Source organism: Numida meleagris, chromosome 32 (genome assembly GCF_002078875.1).
Source record: "Numida meleagris isolate 19003 breed g44 Domestic line chromosome 32, NumMel1.0, whole genome shotgun sequence".
Lineage (NCBI taxonomy): Eukaryota > Metazoa > Chordata > Aves > Galliformes > Numididae > Numida > Numida meleagris.
The window spans coordinates 935,063-954,454 of record NC_034437.1 but is presented as its reverse complement, the minus strand read 5'-3'; the positions used below and the strand labels follow the sequence as shown (position 1 = coordinate 954,454).

Sequence of the window (19,392 nt, the reverse complement as noted above, 5' to 3'; positions counted from 1 at the left end):
CCTCCACCGTGAGGACTGCTTCGGCCACTGCCAGAGCTTGAGCCAAATCCTCCAGAGCTGTGGCCACCTCCAGACGAGGATCCGCCTGTGATATTTCTCCCTCCTGATGCATAGCCAGTCCCAATGCTAGTGCCTGAGCACCTCCCTGTATGGTATTGCCCTGCTTCTCCACCCCTCTGTCCTTCACTGCCATATGCTGATCCCCTGTCTCTTTGTCTTCCTCCTTCTCTTCCCCCTCCCGGTATTGTCTCTGTTCCTGTTGTCCTGTTGCTATCATTTGAGCTCATTTCTTCCTTCCCTATCTTGAAGTCTCCATATTGTCTTCCAAAGCCACCGGCAGCGCTCACACTGTGAGTAACAACGCCTGCAAGAAATAAAGATATATCAGCCGTATTCTTGAAGCATTAGCTATCATAAGCATAAGAGATCTGTTAATTTTTGTGTGGCCACATCTGGTCCTTCTGAAGTGAGTGAGCCCTGGTCTGTCTCTCGTTTAGTTGACTTCCCGCTTACGGAAAGTTTAGGACTATTTCATTTTTTACTTTACTTTTTACATTCACCACATGGACAGAGTAAGTGAGCTATCCCCCACTTCCTACATATTTGGTTGAATTTGGTTGAATTTAACCAATAAATTCAAAATTTAGAGAATCAAGATTGACATATATTGACATATAAATGCACATATACATGCACACACCCACTCATGAGGGAGTGCCCCTTGCTTCTTTTTCCTAGGAAACTAATCTAGAATCACATGGCATTTTTCTGGTGGTAGGTGTTAAGTATACTGCAAGCAAAATAGTAACAGTGCCCTCAAGAACACTGAAACCTTGAGATACTTACAGACAGTGGCTGGCGCACCTTCCTGTATCCTGTGAACAAAAAGGGACACTGAGAGTATGCAACCAACAAGAGCTCTCCTTAGCACTCTCAGTAGGCAAAGATCTCAACCCTTCCAGGCAGGAACTCATCTAAGATCCAAGTGATGGATCATAGGATGGGATAGTTTGCACTGTACGACTGCTGTTGCTTATGATGAGTAGTTTGTGCCTACCTGGTCTCCTCCTCCTCAAGCAGTGACCTGTACATGGCAATTTCAATATCCAGGGCCAATTTTGCATTCAGAAGCTCCTGATAATCACGCAGAATTTGAGCCAGGTCATCCCTGGCCTGCTGCACGGCGTTCTCCAGCTCCTGCAGCTTTTTCTGTCCGTCTTTGACTGCAGAGCTCCCATGTTGCTCAGCATTTCTGATGGCCTCTTGGTGGCTGGCATTCTGCAGAGGGCATAAATAGAATGTGTCCTTTCCTTCCAGTGGGACTGGGATTTTTAAGCCCTCCTGGTTGTTCTTGGAAATTAAAAGACCTCAATGACAAAGCTCAAAAGATACATTAGACTGGGTTAATTAACTGAAATTAAAACCCAGTAGAGACACTCAAAATCCAAATTTTCTTCATTTTGAAGAGAAAATATCATCTTTAGCTTAGCCTCCAAAGGGCAGGCTGCATTATTCTGCACTTTGTCCCCATGTAAGGGTGGCCAGAATAGTTTAGTCTTGTTGGGAAGTATCATCTTTACCTCTCTCCTGACTATTTCAATTTCCGGCTGTAGTCTTTGGATCTGCCTGGTAAGTTCTTGGATTTCCTGGAAACTGTTCCTCAGTTGCTCTTGCTGATTTACCCACATGTTCTGAAGATCCTGGTACTGATGGGTGGAGAGAAGAGAATGGACATATTGGCTTCTGGATCAATTAACCCAAAGCCAGGCAGACTTGTTGATGTCTACTCACCCTGCCTTGGTACATGGCATTGACTTCATCTTTGCCTTTCTGAGCAATCTTCTCATACTCCTGCCTGACTTCTTCAATGATGCCATCCATGTTCACTTCTCTGCTGTTGTCCATGGACAGAATGACGTTGGTGTTGTCAACTACTGTTTGCAGCTGGGACAGCTCCTACAAGAAGAAGATTTTTGGATTTTCACAGCCTGGGGGAGCAGTTTGGGTCCTGTTATGAGGACTGAAATTGAACCTTCTGGCCAGTTCCCAATGGAATTTCCCTGCCTCCCTCAAGTCCTACTGTTCTGTCCCCAGTTTCTAGTGTCTCTTCCAGCCCCCTTTTTCATTCACAGATTAAAAAAACACAACGTTATTAAATCCAGGGATGATCCCATCTACAGCATCACTCTGTACACAAAGTCCTGCTCAGGGGAATTTTCCTGCAGCCTCCAAAGGGTGTGTGTGCTCCTGACCCAAGAAGTGTACTCACCGCTTCATATAAGCATCTGAGGAACTCAAGCTCCTGCTTCAGTATTTCCACCCGAACTTCAAAATCCATTTTTCTCATGTAGGCACTGTCCAATTCCTGTAAAAGAAACCAGCACCTATTTATGTTCCTTTGATGGCCAACTCCGTACTGAATTGCAGTTCGTACAAGGTTTGATGTCAGTCTTTCATTCCTGGAGTCAAATAATGGCTCAAGAATCTCAACCTTCATTCAAAATGCAATTGGTGCAAAGGGGGTCTTTTTAGTTCTCAGAACGGATCAGAAATAAGAAAAACAGCTGTAACAATAAAGAAATGTGTTCTGAGAGAAAATGTGAAATGTAAAAACATAAGTATCATTCTTTTCTAATACGTTATCTAAGTGTTCTGTTTTCCTGTCTCGGTCATCCACACACATCATCTTCTGTGCACTCAGATGCACGCGGCTACACACACACAAACAAAAGGAGAGCTTCAGTCTGGAGAAGAGGAGGCTCAGGGGAGACCTTATCGCTCTCTATAACTACCTGAAGGGAGGTTGTAGTGAGCTGGGGGTCAGCCTCTTCTCTCCTGTAACTAGTGACAGGACGAGGGGGAATGGCTTCAAGTTGAGCCAGGGGAGATTTAGGCTGGACATTAGGAAATACTACTTCTCTGAAAGAGTGGTCAGGCGCTGGAATGGGCTGCCCAGGGAAGTGGTGGAGTCACTGTCCCTGGAGGTGTTCAAGAAACGTTTAGATATAGTGTTGAGAGACATGGTTTAGTGGGGTTATTGGTGGTAGGTGGATGGTTGGACTAGGTGATCTTGTAGCTCTTTTCCAACCTAGCTAATTCTATGATTCTATGAAAGCTCCACTCACAGCCATTTTCTCAGCAGAGAGATCTTTGGGCTAGATTTATCTTTCCCAGTGTCAGTCCCTAACAATGATCTCTCCTCTAGGCTTGAGTGAGTGGAGAAAGACAGCAACTTTTAGATACACATCCTACACAGAACAAAGATATTCTCTGGAAGAAGTGATTTCTCTCTATTCTGTTAGCAAACAGCTCAGGTTTTAGATGGCTCCAGACAAAGGAGATGAGGTTAAGCAAGCACCCTATTTCTGAAAACCTCAGCAACCAACCAGTTACTGTTTTAGTTCACAGGCTCTGGTTTAGCCCAGTGTCTTGCGTTACTTCACCTTTTTAAGCTCCACATATTCCTCTTCTTTAGATGCACGCTTGTTGATTTCATCCTCAAATCTGTAGCAGAGAGAAGAAACAGGTTGCTCATTGCCTATCTGACTTCTTCAGTCAAGTGGATCAGAAGCCAAACGGAATCATCCAAGCAGTGGACATGCCAAGCTTTCTTTTAATTTCAGCTCCAAAGGCCCCTAACAAACCTACCACAGAGCAGTGCTGTCATGGCTACAAAGTGTGTGAAGACCAGAAAGCCATGCCATCCCAAAGCATGATAACACTGCTGGGGAAAATTCCAGCTCTACAATATGCCTCATCCTAGTCTAGTGACTATTCACCTCTTTTTGTAATCTTCAACAAGCTGAAGCATCTCATAAGCTTCTGGATCCAGCTGCTCCTTCTGGCTCTGGAGCGTGTCCAGCTGCCTCTGCAGGTTATTGATGTAGGCCTGGAAGAAGGAGGTGATGCTTCTGCTCTCCTCCGGCCGGGAGCTTTGTTGCTGCAGCAGTTCCCATTTGGTCATCAGAGCCTGGTTCTGCCGCTCCAGGCATTGAACCTGGAAGGCAAAGCAGAGGAGCACCTCAGCCACTGGAAAGCACTGACAGCAACATGCCATGCTGCTAGGCGTGCTATAACCGTCCTCAGCAGACAGCATGGGACTGTGCTCTTTATAAACATATCTTGCCTTAGAGAAGGCAGCCAGAAAGACTTATAATGATTTTGAAAAGCTAGAAGGATAACATCTCCCCAGTAGGAACAACAAATGAGGTTATATGCTGACAGCTAGCATGCAGAAGGTTTAAAATAAAGAAGAAAGAGCCAAAGGTGACCCCATTTTTCAGGATTAAACAGCTGGGTGTAACTGACATCTTTTCTGTATGGTAATACAAAAGGCTCTTATGTCTTTATGTGTAACAAATAACACCAGCTTCCACCCTATGCAGACACATGTGAACACCCAAATGAAGGCACATGCCAAGTCTGTGTGGGTGGAAGTGTTTTTCAGGCTGTTTTTCTCCCATGCCTGTGTGTAGGGATAACTGAGAACGTAAAACCGCACACAGAGGTGGAAGTATTCTATATGGACCAAAGAAAGAGGTAAAGAACAGTGTAGGGGACATCTGGAAGATCTCCAAGCAAAGAAGTCACATGTTTTATGGATGAGAGAAATGCAACATTTTGCTTGGCTTGAGAAAAAGAAACAGAACACCTCAAGGATGTCCAAATCTATCACCCCTTTCTCTTGCTAGCACAAACAATTCTCAGGCCCCAGAGTATTCCTAACCGTGCACAAACCCATTTCCTCAAAAGCAAAATGAATTAATATGACAGCGACAACCCAGTAGTTTGTTATTGTCCTGCCACAAGACATGACACAGAGATTCTTATCCCACAGCTAAACGTGATTCACGCAGTGGGATTTATAGCAAGCTATTAAGGCAGAAGGGAATCCAGCTAGTGCTGTGATTTTGGGGCCCAGGAGGAGAGGTAGAGGAGGATCAGATGCATTGATCGGACTTGTAAGAAGCATCCCTGGTGTTTCCCACTCCATGATAAGTGAAGAAAGAACGTGGACTCACCTTATCAATGAATGACGCAAATTTGTTGTTGAGTGTCTTAATCTGCTCTTTCTCATCCGAACGCATTCTCTGGAACTCAGGGTCTACTTGCACTTGTATTGGCCTCAGCAGGTTGGTGCTGACATGGACCTCCTCAATGCCTCCACTAGTAGCAGTGTGCCCCAAGCCCTGCCCAGCCCCTTGCTCACGAAGGCCTCCACTGAGCATCCCCCCGCCTGAGCCTCCTCCATACATCCTACCTTCCCCACCTTGAAAATCCCCCACAAAATACCCTCTCCTCCCTAAGTCCCTGTCCAGGTATCTCCCACCATAGTACCCCCACTGCCTTCCATATCCTCCTCCTTCTCCTCCATAGCCTCCACCAGTAGAAAAGTTCCTAAACCCACTGAGGTTGTGGAGGCTCCTGCTGCCATACCCATGCCCGTACCCGTAGCCATAACCACCAAATCTTTGTCCTCTATCGTCTTCCCAGTAGCTCATGGCAGAGGAGCCTCTCCCACTCCCCAGTGCACCACAGTGAGCAGATGAAGAACTGAAATTCCCATCGCCAAATCTGAAGAAATGATGGCTCATAGTGTCGCTTCAGAGAGTTAAGACGAGAGCAGATGGGGAAGGCTGTAAAACGGGAGGAGAAATGAGAGTGCGGGATCCTCAGCTCCTCTGCTGGGGGTGACAGAAGTTCTCCTTTATATGTTCAGAGAAGTTCGTCTCCATTCCGTGGTAATTAGCAGGTCTGTTAATGTTATTATTGGTTTGTCTCATCAGGCAACAATTATTGGGCACTTGAGCAGGCGATAGAGTAAACACCACACACCAATGGAGGAGTTGTGAAACTCCTCCAATCCTGCTTGACTCATCAGCTTTGCTCAGATGAGATTTCCTTATCTCATTAGCTCGCCCCTCCATAATTAATTACAGTTTGCACAGTTATCCATGCACCTCACCATGGTTTGATCTCTCTTGAATTTCCCCACCTCCTTTGGCATCTCATTTTATGAGACACTAGGTCTTGATGTTGTCCTCCTGTTGACTTGGGCTGGGGGTGGCTCACCTTGCTTCACACGTATCAAGCATGCACCACACAGAGCAAAGACTTTCCTGCCTTAGTTGCCTTTTCTCCCCCTTTTCTTGTTCCCATAAGTAAGCATTGCTTCCAAAGGGCTGCATGGACAGGGAGGGTGGTGAGGTCGTGTCTGCTTGCTAACAGCATAGAAAAAATCTGCTTTTGGTTCACAAAGCTGAGACTGTGTCTTGAAAACAGAAAAAGAAAAAAAAAGGACAATGTCTGTATTAATCTTAGCTTTAAATAAATGAATGCAGAGTTGTAAATGGAAAAGAAGAAGCTCTGAGAGATGTCTAAACACCCATCAATTAAACCAAGATGTTCTGCCCAGATTCACCCACTGAGCATTGCTCTGATACCCCCATCCATCCTCTCTCCATCTCTATGCAGGGCTCCACCTTTCCAGCCCCAGCACATTCTGGTGCAGATGTAATGGCCGTGGACATGTCTGAGAGTGTCACTGAGACTTCAGCTTTGGCTTGTGTCTCCAGAATGATACTCTTCCTTCCAAAGGTGCTGGAGGAAGCCACACTGGGCACCCTTCAGTTGCACAGTGGTTGTGTGGTCAGGGCTTCGTGATCCTCCTCGGGAAGTACCTTGCAGATTCCCTAAGTGAAGGGCCTGTAAGGAGAGTTAAGTGCTGCCATTAGATCAGTTGGTACAAATAGAAGTGAGCTAGTTTTTGGGTGCTCAGTGACCAGATGAAGGCCTTTTCCCAGAAGTAGGCACAGTGTTTTTCAGACAGTCATAGAATCATAGAACTATAGAATGATTGGCCTGGAAGGGTCTTTAAAGATCATAGAACCAGGGAATGGTTGGGCTGGAAGAGTCCTTAAAGATCACAGAACCATGGGATGATTGGGTTGGAAGGGTCCTTCAAGATCACAGAACCATAGGATGATTGGGTTGGAAGGGTCCTTCAAGGTCATAGAATGTTAGAATGGTTGGGTTGAAGGGGTCCTCAAAGATCACCTAGTTCCAACCCTGAAAACAATAATTCTAAATGAGAAATACTGGTTTTTTCCTACAAAACTTGGTCTCTTAGAGCCTTACCCAAGGACTAGCCAATAGCAGCACAGGCTATCCATTTATGTGATGTATTTGTATTTAAACATCACCAGTTACTTTCATTTTCCTGAGAATTTTAACAGTTTCTGGCTGAATTTACCCTCTTTTAATATACCTAAATAAAAACATGACTTGGGTTGAGAATTGTGTGTCCTGCTGGGAAGAATAATTACGGTAAATAGACAACAGAAAAAAGTGAAACAATCATGATTTCAAATGGAGAGGTAGAAAACAGATCCATTACAATGCATCTGCCAAAGAACACTTTGGATTTTACACAAAATCTTTCCTCTTCTGCTTTGGCTCAGCTCAGCAGTTTCTAGATGCTGTTCTGTCTCAAGAGAACACAACGTAAATGCTCTTTTTCACTCCCATATTGTCAAGCCCTGAGCTGTGCCTACTCCCTGCAAAATTTTTGTTTAGGAGATACTGTGCATGAGCACTGCAGATCCTGAAGATCCCATGTGGACTCGTTATTAGGCTCAGGTGAAGATTAAGACAATGTCAGATTTCCTGCCTGGAGGAGATGGGACTCAGTGGCCATGACTCGTCGTTTTCCTTACCAGTTTTGAGCTAAAACACCCATTTTCCTCACCTTAGCTAACGCTTCCTTGGCAACATGTGCAGCAGCTACTAGAGACGTACTGCCCTCCACCTATCTGCTGAACTTTGGGGTCTGCTCATCCTTATCCTCGCTCTTTTCCCAATGAGAGTGGCTCATCCCCACACACCGTGCACCAACAGCGGATGGATCACCTACATGGCTTGGGAAGGAAGTGCCACGAGCCAGGGGAGGGAACACCCATAAACCAAACAAGCCACCTCCATGTAGAACAACGGCTACAGGTGTCTATGCAAACCACTGCCCTAAATACATCAATTCACAGCTTGAAGCAAACCAGGCACCCATTCAGACATAGAGAACCGCTGCATCAACTCCCAAAGCAGCTCTGTCCTGCTGGAGCAGGCTTCCCATAACCCCTGTGTGATGGAGCAGCCACCCTGCCCCACGTGCCATGTAACCGGAACATGGCGTGTAGGCTGCTGTTGTGACCATCCTTGGCACAGCTCAGCCCTGGCACAGCAGACCCAGCCACACCTGGACCTGTTGGGCTGGATCTCAGCAACACATCCCGGTCGCACATCCTGCGGATGGAGGGGGAGATGCCAGGAGTTCCTCTCCCCTGCAAGGACCTGGCATTGCTCTTGGATGTAGCCAAGTACCTTTGGATCCTTCATATGGAAGAGAGTTCCCAGTGTGTGTGGACAGCAAGACCCCTGGTTCAACATATCCTTACCATGGACCAGCACAGAGTCCAGCAGAGAGCGAAATCCTGTAGGGGCTTCACATGGCCACGACGATCTGGGTCTTTGCTGGTAGTGTTTTTTAATAAGCAAACTGAAATAGTATCCAATAAATCATTGAGGCACAATGTACTGTCTAGGCTTCTTCTACAGAGAGCACAGAACCTCTATGTGTGGTTCCTCCCACTCAGAGAAGTTTCCTACACAGGTGACGTGAGTTCACCTTTCTCATTTTCCTCCATGGACCAGAATGGGACCTGGAGAACTCATCAGCTCCTGAGTGGTGAAAGTGGTGCAAACTGAGCCCTCCTCCAGCAGATCCATGTTACTGGGGGACTACACCAAAAATTAGCATTTTCAAACCATTGATACAATTCACAAACAGAGCTACATCTTGGTTTTCTTGGGCACAACTGATAGAGGAACCCACCAGTTCCCTCTCTCATTCCACCTCCAGTCAACCTAAATAACAAATGGCAAATATCTCTTATTCCTCCTCCCATCGACCTAAGGAATAAATGGGAAAAATCAGAACTGGTACCTAGGCTCATCTCAAGGAAATATATCCATATTTTGGAAGGACCATCTTAAGCCATTCATAATAGAGAGTCAAAACATAACTGAAATAGGACAGATTTGTGAGAAGATCTATTCACCTTGGGACAGAAACCGATGGCCTTTATAGGCTGGATGAGCAGAGGATAAGGAAATTGGCAGCACAGTGGACATCCAGCACCGTGGTACAGTAGGACACAAACGCAGCAGGACATAAATACAGTACTTAAATGTAAGAGCTGCCCAGATGGAAGAGATAGGTGTGCACATGGAGAATTGAATTAGTAGATCTCGATCAGCAGTTGCCCAAGTATCTGTGTAAGTAGGGCCTCAGTCACCTAGGAAATGGGACTGAGGTCATGCAGACACCCACAGAGAAATGCCCTCACCCCACAGTCTTTCATTTTCCCCCACCTTCTTGTAGGAGAACCTACAAGATGTCTCCCTGAGACAGGGATACTACACATTGGTACTGAGTGCTGGTTGGGAATCGTTTTGGGGGGAAATGTCCCTTTGTCTTTGGTAAAGAGAAGAGTTCTGTGGGAAAGAATGGGTGGCATTGCACAGAAGCAGGGTGCAGGCTCAGGTCGGAGCTGGCCAGGTGTGTAGGTAAGCACATGCCATCAGCCTCTCCATTGGGAGCTGCTCCATAAATATGGAAGTATGGAGGCAGACCACAGTATTTTGGATGGTAAGAAGCAGCTCTGCTGGCACACGAGTGGTTGCTCTTTGGGTGGAAAAAGGATAGCAGGTAGAAGAAGGTGGACATCGAAATGTGAGGGGCAGCACAGAACAGCCCATGAGTGGTTGGAACCGAGTGCTCACATACAGCACCAAGGAGGTGGAAGACCAACAAGAATCACAGAATCATTAAGGTTGGAAAACACAGCTAAGCTCACCCAGTCAAGCCCCAACCCACCCCTCCGTGCCCACTGACCGTGTCCCCGAGTGCCACATCTTCACAGTTCCTGAGCACTCCAGGGACAGTGACTCCCTCACTTCCCCGTGCCATCACATCACCACTCTCTCAAATGTGAAATTTCTCCAAATATCCAACCTGAGAAGCAAGGAGAGCAGGTGGGGAGTGACCCGACTCCCCTTGGGTTAAGCATTCAGCTGTGAGAAAGCCAAAGCTTTGCAGGATGCGTTCTCACTGGTGTGGCTCCAGGCAGGTCCATCCCCATCCTTTCTCACCCATTTGAGATGCTTTGGGTGGGGGGCAGTGCTTGACCAGCAGGGATTCTTCTGATAGAAAACACAATATTGCTTTGCCTTGCAATCCCGTTAACAAATGACTAATGGCTAATTATTCTAGGTTAGCAGGAAGGTAAACAAGTCTATAACTTACTTTTAACCACCTATAATATTAATTAAGAGATCTGTTTAGAAAATACTAATCATGATTACAATATCTGTTAATCCCTTATTTCTCCTACAAGAATGTGAAAGTACCAATTCAAAATAATGTGTGAAAACGGTGAAGTAATTCTTCTATCGCTGTTATTAATCACTGCTGTCAGTGGCTGAAGCAGAGCTTTGCTGCGTTCTTTGCTTCACTTTACTCAGCTGCATTATGAGGACAGCTGATGCCCTGGAGCTGGGGCGTGCGGTGCTGGAGCAACGTGGAGATGGAATCTCCAAAGGGTTTCAGGAGAAGCAGAGATCCAAGATGCAGAAAAAAAAAAAGAAAAGAAAAACGAGCACGGGGAGGAAACTGGGTTGAACTCCAGTTTAAATGCATCAGGTGTCATGAGAAATCACAACTTCTTCCTGTGTGAAGCTGCTTCCCCAGTGCAAAAATAGTTGATGCTAAAGGTATCTGCAATGCAAACAAAGGGGAAAGGTTGGGGCTGTTCCTGATGCAGATCTTCAGTGTGAATAAGGAAAGAAGAGGAGGAAGAGGGTGACATCCCCCTAGGGGGACTCAACCCATCCAGCTGAGCCATGGCCCCATTCATGAGGTCTCTTTTTTAGAAGCCAAATTCATTAAACATCCCTGTAATTCTTCCCACTTCTATAAAATCCAAGGAAACCCAAGAAATGCCTTTCAGGCACAGTACATCTGCCCTTCCTCACTGGATGGGGATGAAGACGTGCAAAGAGGGCTAAGGAAGAGCCTACAGACTCTGTTCATGATAGAGAACAACATTAATAACATCCTTCCCACCCCAATAGGAAGTTGAAGCAGCTGGGAATAATTCTGGCAGATATTCAGAATCCAGTAAACAACGTGATTAGCAGCCCATGAAAGAAGTGGGTCCCAGTGCTGCCTCCATTGAGCAGAGTGTCGTCACAGCTGGGAAGATCACCGCGCCCTCACAATCATGCCTACGTATCACCTGGGTTGGCCTTCCCATTGGCATAGAGCTGATAATTAGTCCAATCAAGGTCAGCACTTGATCAATTGAGTAAATCGCTTATTTGAGTTATTGGAACCTCAATTGCTATCATTAGCTCTGCAGGAGCAATAACAGCATTGACAGGACAACAAAACAGGTAGAGAAAAGGTAAAGCAGCACAAAAAGCACCAGAATCTGGGGTGTTCTTAGACCGGTCTCAGAGCAGCTGCCAACTTCCACTGGGACTGCAATTGTCTGAGTGGTGACAGCTGTGACAGCAACCAGCCCAGAGCTCCCCACAGCATCCCTATGCATTCATCCTCTCTGCAGAGACCTCAAGTTTCAAAAGATTCTTTGCTTCCAGGATCAAAAATGGCTCTGCGCTGTCCCTGGGAGATCCATCCCATCAAACCAGAGGCCAGGCTGTATGGCAGCAGCGTGTGTCACACCAGTGTGTGGCACGGAGGTTGCTCTTTCTTGCACTGTGGGACCTGGGGCAACGCTTGCTGTGGTTTGCTTTAGGTGGGAGAATGCCACAAGGCCATGCCAGCCAGCTTGGTCATGCACATCTTTCAGGTCCTGAGGCTGATGCTATGGAATAAGGATGGGATGTTTCAGCCCATGTTTGTGGAAACCACGAGAGGAAACCACCTTGAGAGGAAACCACTCAGACCTGCTGCTCATCACAGTCATTTATTTGCACAGATCCAAAAAAGCAGAAGGCTCTGAAGCACCCCTGGCACCCAGGTCACTATCTTCCCCACACCACACTGCATTCGCTTTTTCCTATGTCAGAAGTCATCAGCAATAAGCTCCCTCCTGCTGCACCTTGCAGGGCTATGAAGGTGTTCAGGAAGCATGTAGATGTGGCGCTGAGGGGCATGATTTACTGGTGTGGTGGTGATGGGTCGGCAGTTGGACTAGATGATCTTAGAGGTCTCTTCGAATCTTAGTGATTATATGGTTCTATGGGCAGGGGACACTGTGCAACAAGGAGTCATTGAGATGTGAGTGTGTATCTATATCCGTTTCAAACACACATAAAGTCTTTTCTCAGCCCCCTAGTGGTGCTCAGCTTTAAAGTCCACCGAGAGTAGAGCAGCTCAGTGGAAACCACTTAGTCCTCAGCATGGCCAAAGGGGGTCCAGAGCCCGAGATATCCCACTGCATTCAGTACCGATGTCTTAGCAGACTGCTGTGGCCTCAACCCTCAGATCCAGCCACAAAACAAACACCCCCTGTGCAGATCTACCAATCCTAGGTGCTATGAGTCTTTAAAAATGCAATGGGGGAAAAAGATACACTCTGCCATAACTCCTACCTTGTCAACGAAGCGGGCAATGCTTTTGATGAGGGTCTTGGTTTGCTTCTTTCTCCAGTGTTTGCACATCCTGAACCTTGGGGTGCTGGGAGGTCTGGGGCCATGCAGACTTCTTGCAGGGCAGTACTGTGATGGAGGGGAGTGGCGGCTCTTTTTCCAGCAAACAACCGGTGCTCACCCAAGAGATTCACCATGCAACCTTAGCAGCACTCAGCACCAATGCACCCTCCCAGCTGCGAGCTCCCAAACTGTAACGTTTCCATCTCCCATCACTGGAAAAGCTCCTGCTGCAAAGGATCTCTACATTCCCTCCTACATGTCTGCATGGCTTGGTGTCCTTCTCTACAGAAAGAGGTTGAGGTGCTGGAGCGTATCCAGAGAAGGGTAGCAAAGCTGTGAAGGAGTACAGGTCTTACAGAGAGCAGCTGAGGGAACAGGGATGTGTCAGTCTGCAGCAGAGGAGGCTCAGAAGAGACCTTATGGCTCCCTGCAGTGCCCTGAAAGGAGGCTGGAGCGAGGAGGGTATCAGCCTCTGCTCCAGGTAGCAGTGATAGGATGAGAGGTGACAGCCTCAAGTTGTGCCAGGTGAGGGTCAGGTTGGATATTAGGAGAAATTTCACCTCTGGAAGAGCAGTGATGTGTTGGCAGAGGCTGCCCAGGGGCTTGGGGAGGTCACCACTGAGGTGTTCATGAACCATGGAGATGTGGCACTTGAGGACATGGTCACTGGGATGGTGGGATGCGTTGAGGTTGGACTTGGGGATCTTAGAGGTCCTTTCCATGAATGATTCTGTGATTCTGTGATGGGAGAGGGGAGAAGAAGGCAAGCCAAGCCAGCTGCAGGCTGCGTCCTTTGCCTGCTGGCCCAGCCTTTGCTCCTCCAGATTCCAAATCCTGTGGAGACAAGGATGACCTAACTCACTTATTTTGGGGTCTGCAGAGAGTGGTTTTGGGAAGGAGGATGGAATGCTGCTGCAAAGGCCTCCTGGATCAGCACAAAGTGCCTGAGACAGAACTCATTCCTGTTCCAGTTGATTCTGGCCCAGTATCAACCCCTTAGAGCAGAGGACCTGCAGCTCAGGCAGAGCTGTTGCAAGCGAGGCTATTGGCAGATGCAATCCCTCATTTGCCCTTTCACATTTCATCAGTCTATCAGCCATGAGCTTGAAGCAAGTCTTCCCTTTAGGTAGTGCTTTTCTGGACAACCCGCAGTTCACATCCCATAATTTACGGGAAAGTCAATTTGTCATCAACCTGGAGGAGACGAGCAAGTATATGACAGCAGGGTAGTGTCCCTTGCACAAGCCCTCTAGTGGCATTTGGTGACCATGTCTGCACATGACATCAGGTCCCCAGGCTGTGGGAGATGAAGACGTTTCCATTCGTGCTTGTAGCTCAGGGCAGGTCATCACGCTGTGTGGTGCCAGGATTTTCAGGTAGCAGTAGAGCAGGTCAGAAAATGTGTACTGTGGGGTCAGGAGTGTGAACCTAAGGGAACATCACCCAGCTCTTGGGTCAGACCAGGTGAGTGTGGGAGCAGGATGGAGGGCGGAGAAGCACCGGATTCCAAGCCAGAGTGGGCGTGAGGAAGAGGAGTTGGAAGTGTTGCTGTCAGCACTAGGCACAGGTGATGCGGTTGCCAGAATTCAGCAAATCCTGCTCTACCCGTCCCAGCTTTAGCTGAGAGGGGATGAAATAGGGCCAGGAAAGAGCAGGAAGCACAACATGTCCACAGGCTGGGTTGGGTGGGAGAGGCATTTTGTGGAGGCAAAGAGGAATAGGGCTGACATCAAAAAGAGGAGGGAAAAGGCTGGAGTGGAGGATGTATGACTGGTGGCACAATCTTCACAACGGAATTGAGGTGAATAAGAACTGAGATAAGAGCACAGAGACTCCTGCCAACCCCTTCAGGATGCTCCATGACATGGAAGGTTTGGACCCCCCACCATGGCAGGCAGCAAAATTCCCTCCTCCCTCCTTCTGAGGCCAGACAGGACAAAGGGGAATGGCTTTAAGCTAAAAGAGGAGAGATTTGGGTGAGATGTGGGGAGGAAATTTTTTACTTAGATAGCCCTGAGGCCCTGGCACTGCTGCCTAGAGAAATGTGGGTGTCTCATCCTTGGAGGTGCTCAGGGCCATGGATGGGGACCTGGGAAGCTGATGGGGGTTGGGACCAGCCCAGGGCAGGGGGTGGGGCTGGAGGCGCTCTGGGGTCCCTTCTAACCCAACCATCCTATGACTCTATGATCTTGAAGGTCCCTTCCAACTCAATCATTCTATGGTTCTGTGATCTTTATTCTGTGATCTTTAAGGACCTTTCCAACCCAACCATCCCATGGTTTTTTTGTTCTATGATTCTGTATTTCTGTGATATCTGATGGTTGCTGAGGAACTTGCAGAGGTCAGCATTTTGTTGAGTGTTTGAGCCGTTTTTGAGCTTGGACAAGTAGACCTGAAGGCAAGCAAGCTGGGGTGCCATTGCTGTTTGAGGAGGAGATAAGGGACCAAGGGAAGCTGATTTCTGCTTTCAGCCTCCCACCACCTCCCAGCAGTTCAGCTCCATTGCCCTGAATGTCTCACCCATTAAGAGGACCCTGCTGCTCAGGAGATGTGCCTTGTAAACACAGCCCTGTGGATCACCTCCCAGGAAATGATTTTCCCATCCTTCCCACAAAGCCGTATTCCTCATAAAGACAAATGTTTCCTGCACACCAGCTGTTTGCTGCCCTATCCAATACGGCTGCAAAGAGGGTGAGTCCTCTCCATATTTGCTCAGTGACCAACCCTAGGGAAGCAATCTTGGTGGCTCCAGAGGCCCTCCCATAATAAACTTGATTAGTAACAATTAAAAATTCATTACAGCTTTAATTACAGCCAGTATCATGCCACCTGGATTCATTCCCCAGTAGCTCATAAAAATATGGCAACTGTCATATTTCTGTCTGAGTTCCTGTGTAAAGAACACTGCACCACTCGCACCCGGATCTGGGTTATATGGTGGACACTCACCTGCTTGCTCTGTTTCTGGCAGTGTCCTGCACGTGACCATTTCCACATCCCACCCAGCAGGTCCTGACACTCCACCACATGGCCCAGATCCTCTCTGGGGGCTCTGCAGAGTTCCTCCACTTTCCTTTTGGTGTTGTGGAGGGTGAGGTCTCCATTCTGCTGCACCTCTGCAGTGCTCACCTGGAGCTGAGCACACGGCACAGAAGGAAAATGGCTCTGGGTCCCACCAGCTCATGCTTGACCCAGAGCCACTGGGCATCTGACCACCAGGGGTCTTGCAAGTAATGAAAACAAACAAACAAACAGAAAAACCTACTATTTTTTATCCTCTATGTCCCAAATGTCAACAATTTGGCTCTACCAAAAATGTTAGCAATTAAAGCATAATCATTGCTTGGTGAGTCTGAGACACTTTCACAAATGAGTTCACTGGTTCACTGGTTTTAAAAAAAAAACACTCCCTTTGCTGCAAATATGGATCTGTGCTTAAAATGGAGCTCGCAGCTCTCAGTGTGCCCCATGGAGCCCAGCCACTGGGCTGTCCCATCTCCCGTCCAAGGACTTGAGCAACGAGCTCAGCTCCCTTTTACACAGCCCCAGCAGACAGGAAAGGTAGACTCCATCAGTTCCATGTTATGGTTTGGCCACTCTCCAGAGGAACTCAGGAAACCCAGAGGTGCTGGCAGCTGCTGCGGGACCAAGCCTGCAGCCGGAGCCATTGGGTTGGGTGGTGTCGGATGGCACTGGGAAGGGATGCTATGCATGAGGCACCGCAGGCTGCTTTCAACACACCCAAGAACTTCACTTTCTTTTAAAGAAGTCCCCAAAAATGTTCCAGGGCTTTGCACTGTCTCAGTTTGTACCTATTATTGGAATTTTCTCCAGGATGAGGAAATTGGTGATGACTGCTTCAACTCTCCCATCCCAACCTGAAAATTTCAGAATCAAAAATGTCACTGATGCTGCTAACAAGAGAATATGGTATGTTATGGCCTGGCATAATTCAGTCAGGTGTGTCAACAGAAAGAATATTTTGGAGAAAAAAAAATGAAAGTAAAACTGCTTCAAATTAGAGCTACTATTTCTTCCTTGCTTGCTTTGTTTGTTTGACCTGAGAGAAAAGCACGTGGAGCTGTGTCAGGGGAGGATAGGGGGTGAGGGAAAGGCTCTGCCCCAGAGGGTGGTGGGAATGGCACAGCTCCCCAGAGAAGTCCTTCAGGGAGCATTGGGATTCCACTCTTGGACATCAAGTTTGGGTTTGGGTGGTGTTGTGTGGGTCCCTTCCAACTCAGAATATTGCATGATCCTGTGATTCTGTGAGCTGGATGGCAAGGACTCCGGAGTAAAAACCAACTCTGTTTCCATGCTTTTATGTGCCAGACACTGTGCCTGCAGCAGCATCATGCGCATTCACCAGTGCAGCCAATGTTGATTCGCTCATCCAGCTCTTGCTCCTCCCAAACATTAATCAAATTAATTGGGATGCGATGGGATGCAATTTATGGAGGGCTAATGACTAACCTGGCTGGATGATCTGGAGTTATAATAGCAGGTTTGAGGCCATGTCTCATCCTTTCACGCTGCTTTTCTTCATGAGTAATTTGTGTCCACGCAACATCTTGGGCATTGCTATCACTCACACAGGAGGTGTCGGTGGCAGTGTAAGAGCCCTGCGTGTCAGATAGATGGTGCTGCTAGCCCTCACACCATGTCTGGCCCAAGGATCTTCCCATGGAAATGAAAGACATCCTGATGTGGAAGTAGAGGACAAACAGCTGTGGAAGGAGAGAACAATCAACTGTGGAAGTGAGGGACAACCAGCCATGGAAGTGGAAGACAAACAGTCATGGAAGTGGAGGACAATCAACTATGGAAGTGGAGGACATCCAGCCATGGAAGTGGAAGACAAGCAGTCATGGAATTGGAGGACAAACAGTCATGGAATTGGAGGACAAACAGCTGTGGAAGTGAAGGACAGACAGCCTTGGAAGTGGAGGACAACAAACCATGGAAGTGGAGAACAACCAGCTGTGGAAGTGGAGGACAAGTAGCCTTGGAAGTGGAGGACAAACAGCTGAGGAAGTGGAGGATGACCAGCCATGGAAGTGGAGGACAACCAGCTGTGGAAGACATCCCCTACTGAGGTCTCCAGCACATGTAGTTGGAACTCCAGGTGTCACTGCAGCAGAGATGCAATGTGGTGGCAGTGGGGTGGCTGTGTGTGCCCTGAGCTGGCCCAATGGCCGCATCCCAATGGCCCGTCTTCAAACCACCACTGGCTAACTGCCACAACCCAATGGCCACGTTCAGGCTGCCATTGCCCAACTTCCACGTCCTAATGGCCTTGTTCAAAACATCCCAATCCAACTTCCATATCCCAAAGGCCACATTCAAAACATCCCAATCCAACTTACATATCCTAAATGCCATGTTCTAAACATCCCAATCCGGCTGCCGTATCCTAAAGGCCATGTTCAAAACATCCCAATCCAGCTGCCATATCCCAAAGGCCACATTCAGAATAACCCAATCCAACTTCCATATCCTAAAGGCTATGTTCAAAACATCCCAATCCAGCTGCCATATCCCAAACGCCACATTCAAAATAACCCAATCCAACCACCACATCCCAGCTGCTGCATTCAAACTGGCACAATCCCAACTACTCCAACCCAATGTCCATGTTCACCCCATCCCAATCCAACCTCCACGTCCCAACCACCACACTCAGACTGCCACTTGTTCCCTCCCCATGCCATGCTCCTGGCTCTCCTTCTCTGTAGACATAGGGATCCTGCTGGGGAGGAGCAGGGTAGTGCCATGTGGCTCTTTGAGGAAGAGGAAGGCCCGTCCTCCTCTTCCTTCTCCCCTCAGCTGCGCAGCTCCTGATCTGGGGAGCACCATCCCCAGGTGCTCCTGGGACACAGGCCACTTGCTGCACGTCCCCACTTGATGCCGTGTGCAGCGATTTGTACCACAGGATGGACCCCACTCCACACTGCTGTGTTTCCTTTGCTACGGCAAGGAGCAACATCTGTGTCCCCTCAGGACCCTCCCCCAGGGAACATTTAATGACACAACACAGAGAAATCTTTTCACCTGTCTGCAGTTTATTGGTTATTAAAGAATTCAGGGGAAGGGGTGCTGGTAGAAAGCAGCAAGGCAGTAAAATTCTGGTAGCAGAAGGATTGCAAAAGGGCCATGCACATTGTCAGCCATGAAGGAGAAGAGCGAAACAAATCTATAAAATATGAAAGCTGCCAAATCCTGTGGAGAGCTGCTTCTCACTCCTAAGCCTGACTATGGGGCACTGCCACGTTTCTTCTGCTTCCATGAATACAGCTGAAACAAGCATGTGGGCAACATGCAGGACACATGGGAGGTGCAAGGAGAACATGGCCATTGAAAAAGAGACCTCAGAAGGGAAAGGAAAGAGCAGATCCGCTCACGCTTCTGCTCAGCCAGCCCAGCACGAGGGAGGGAGGGCTCTTGGATGAACTCTCCGGTGAAGGGTAACTCCAAGGGAGATATTTCCTAGTGGGGCCATAAATGTTTCATCCCTGGAGACTGGTGGAGCGGGGAGAAGAGCAGCTGTGCCAAGAGGGTGGTGTTCTGCTGCTGTCTGCCTCTGGGGAGGAGGCGGGATGCTTTGTTTCATTGCGGGATTCCGGTTCTGGGTGCGTGGGGCTGTGCCGCAGGCTGGAGGCAGGT

At 48.0% G+C, this 19,392-nt stretch overlaps 1 protein-coding gene across 1 annotated transcript; it reads right to left on the bottom strand.

The window, feature by feature from the left end:
- Positions 1,054–5,577, bottom strand: LOC110389180 (keratin, type II cytoskeletal 1-like). The gene is made up of 7 exons (XM_021379151.1): positions 5,022–5,577; positions 3,780–3,997; positions 3,444–3,504; positions 2,270–2,365; positions 1,792–1,956; positions 1,581–1,706; positions 1,054–1,278 (listed from the first exon to the last, which is right to left on the bottom strand). The coding sequence occupies exons 1-7, from the start codon at positions 5,499–5,501 to the stop codon at positions 1,054–1,056; spliced, it is 1,371 nt and encodes a 456-aa protein (XP_021234826.1). The 5' UTR covers positions 5,502–5,577.

What these genes read in the sequence shown, in the direction of transcription:
- LOC110389180 (XM_021379151.1), bottom strand. Translation starts at nt 5,501, where the DNA reads ATGAGCTACTGGGAAGACGATAGAGGACAAAGATTTGGTGGTTATGGC. An exon ending in TTGCGTCATTCATTGATAAG is followed by an intron (nt 3,998 to 5,021) that starts GTGAGTCCACGT and finishes TTTGCCTTCCAG; the next exon opens with GTTCAATGCCTGGAGCGGCA. An exon ending in TTGAAATAGTCAGGAGAGAG is followed by an intron (nt 1,279 to 1,580) that starts GTAAAGATGATA and finishes TGCCCTCTGCAG; the next exon opens with AATGCCAGCCACCAAGAGGC.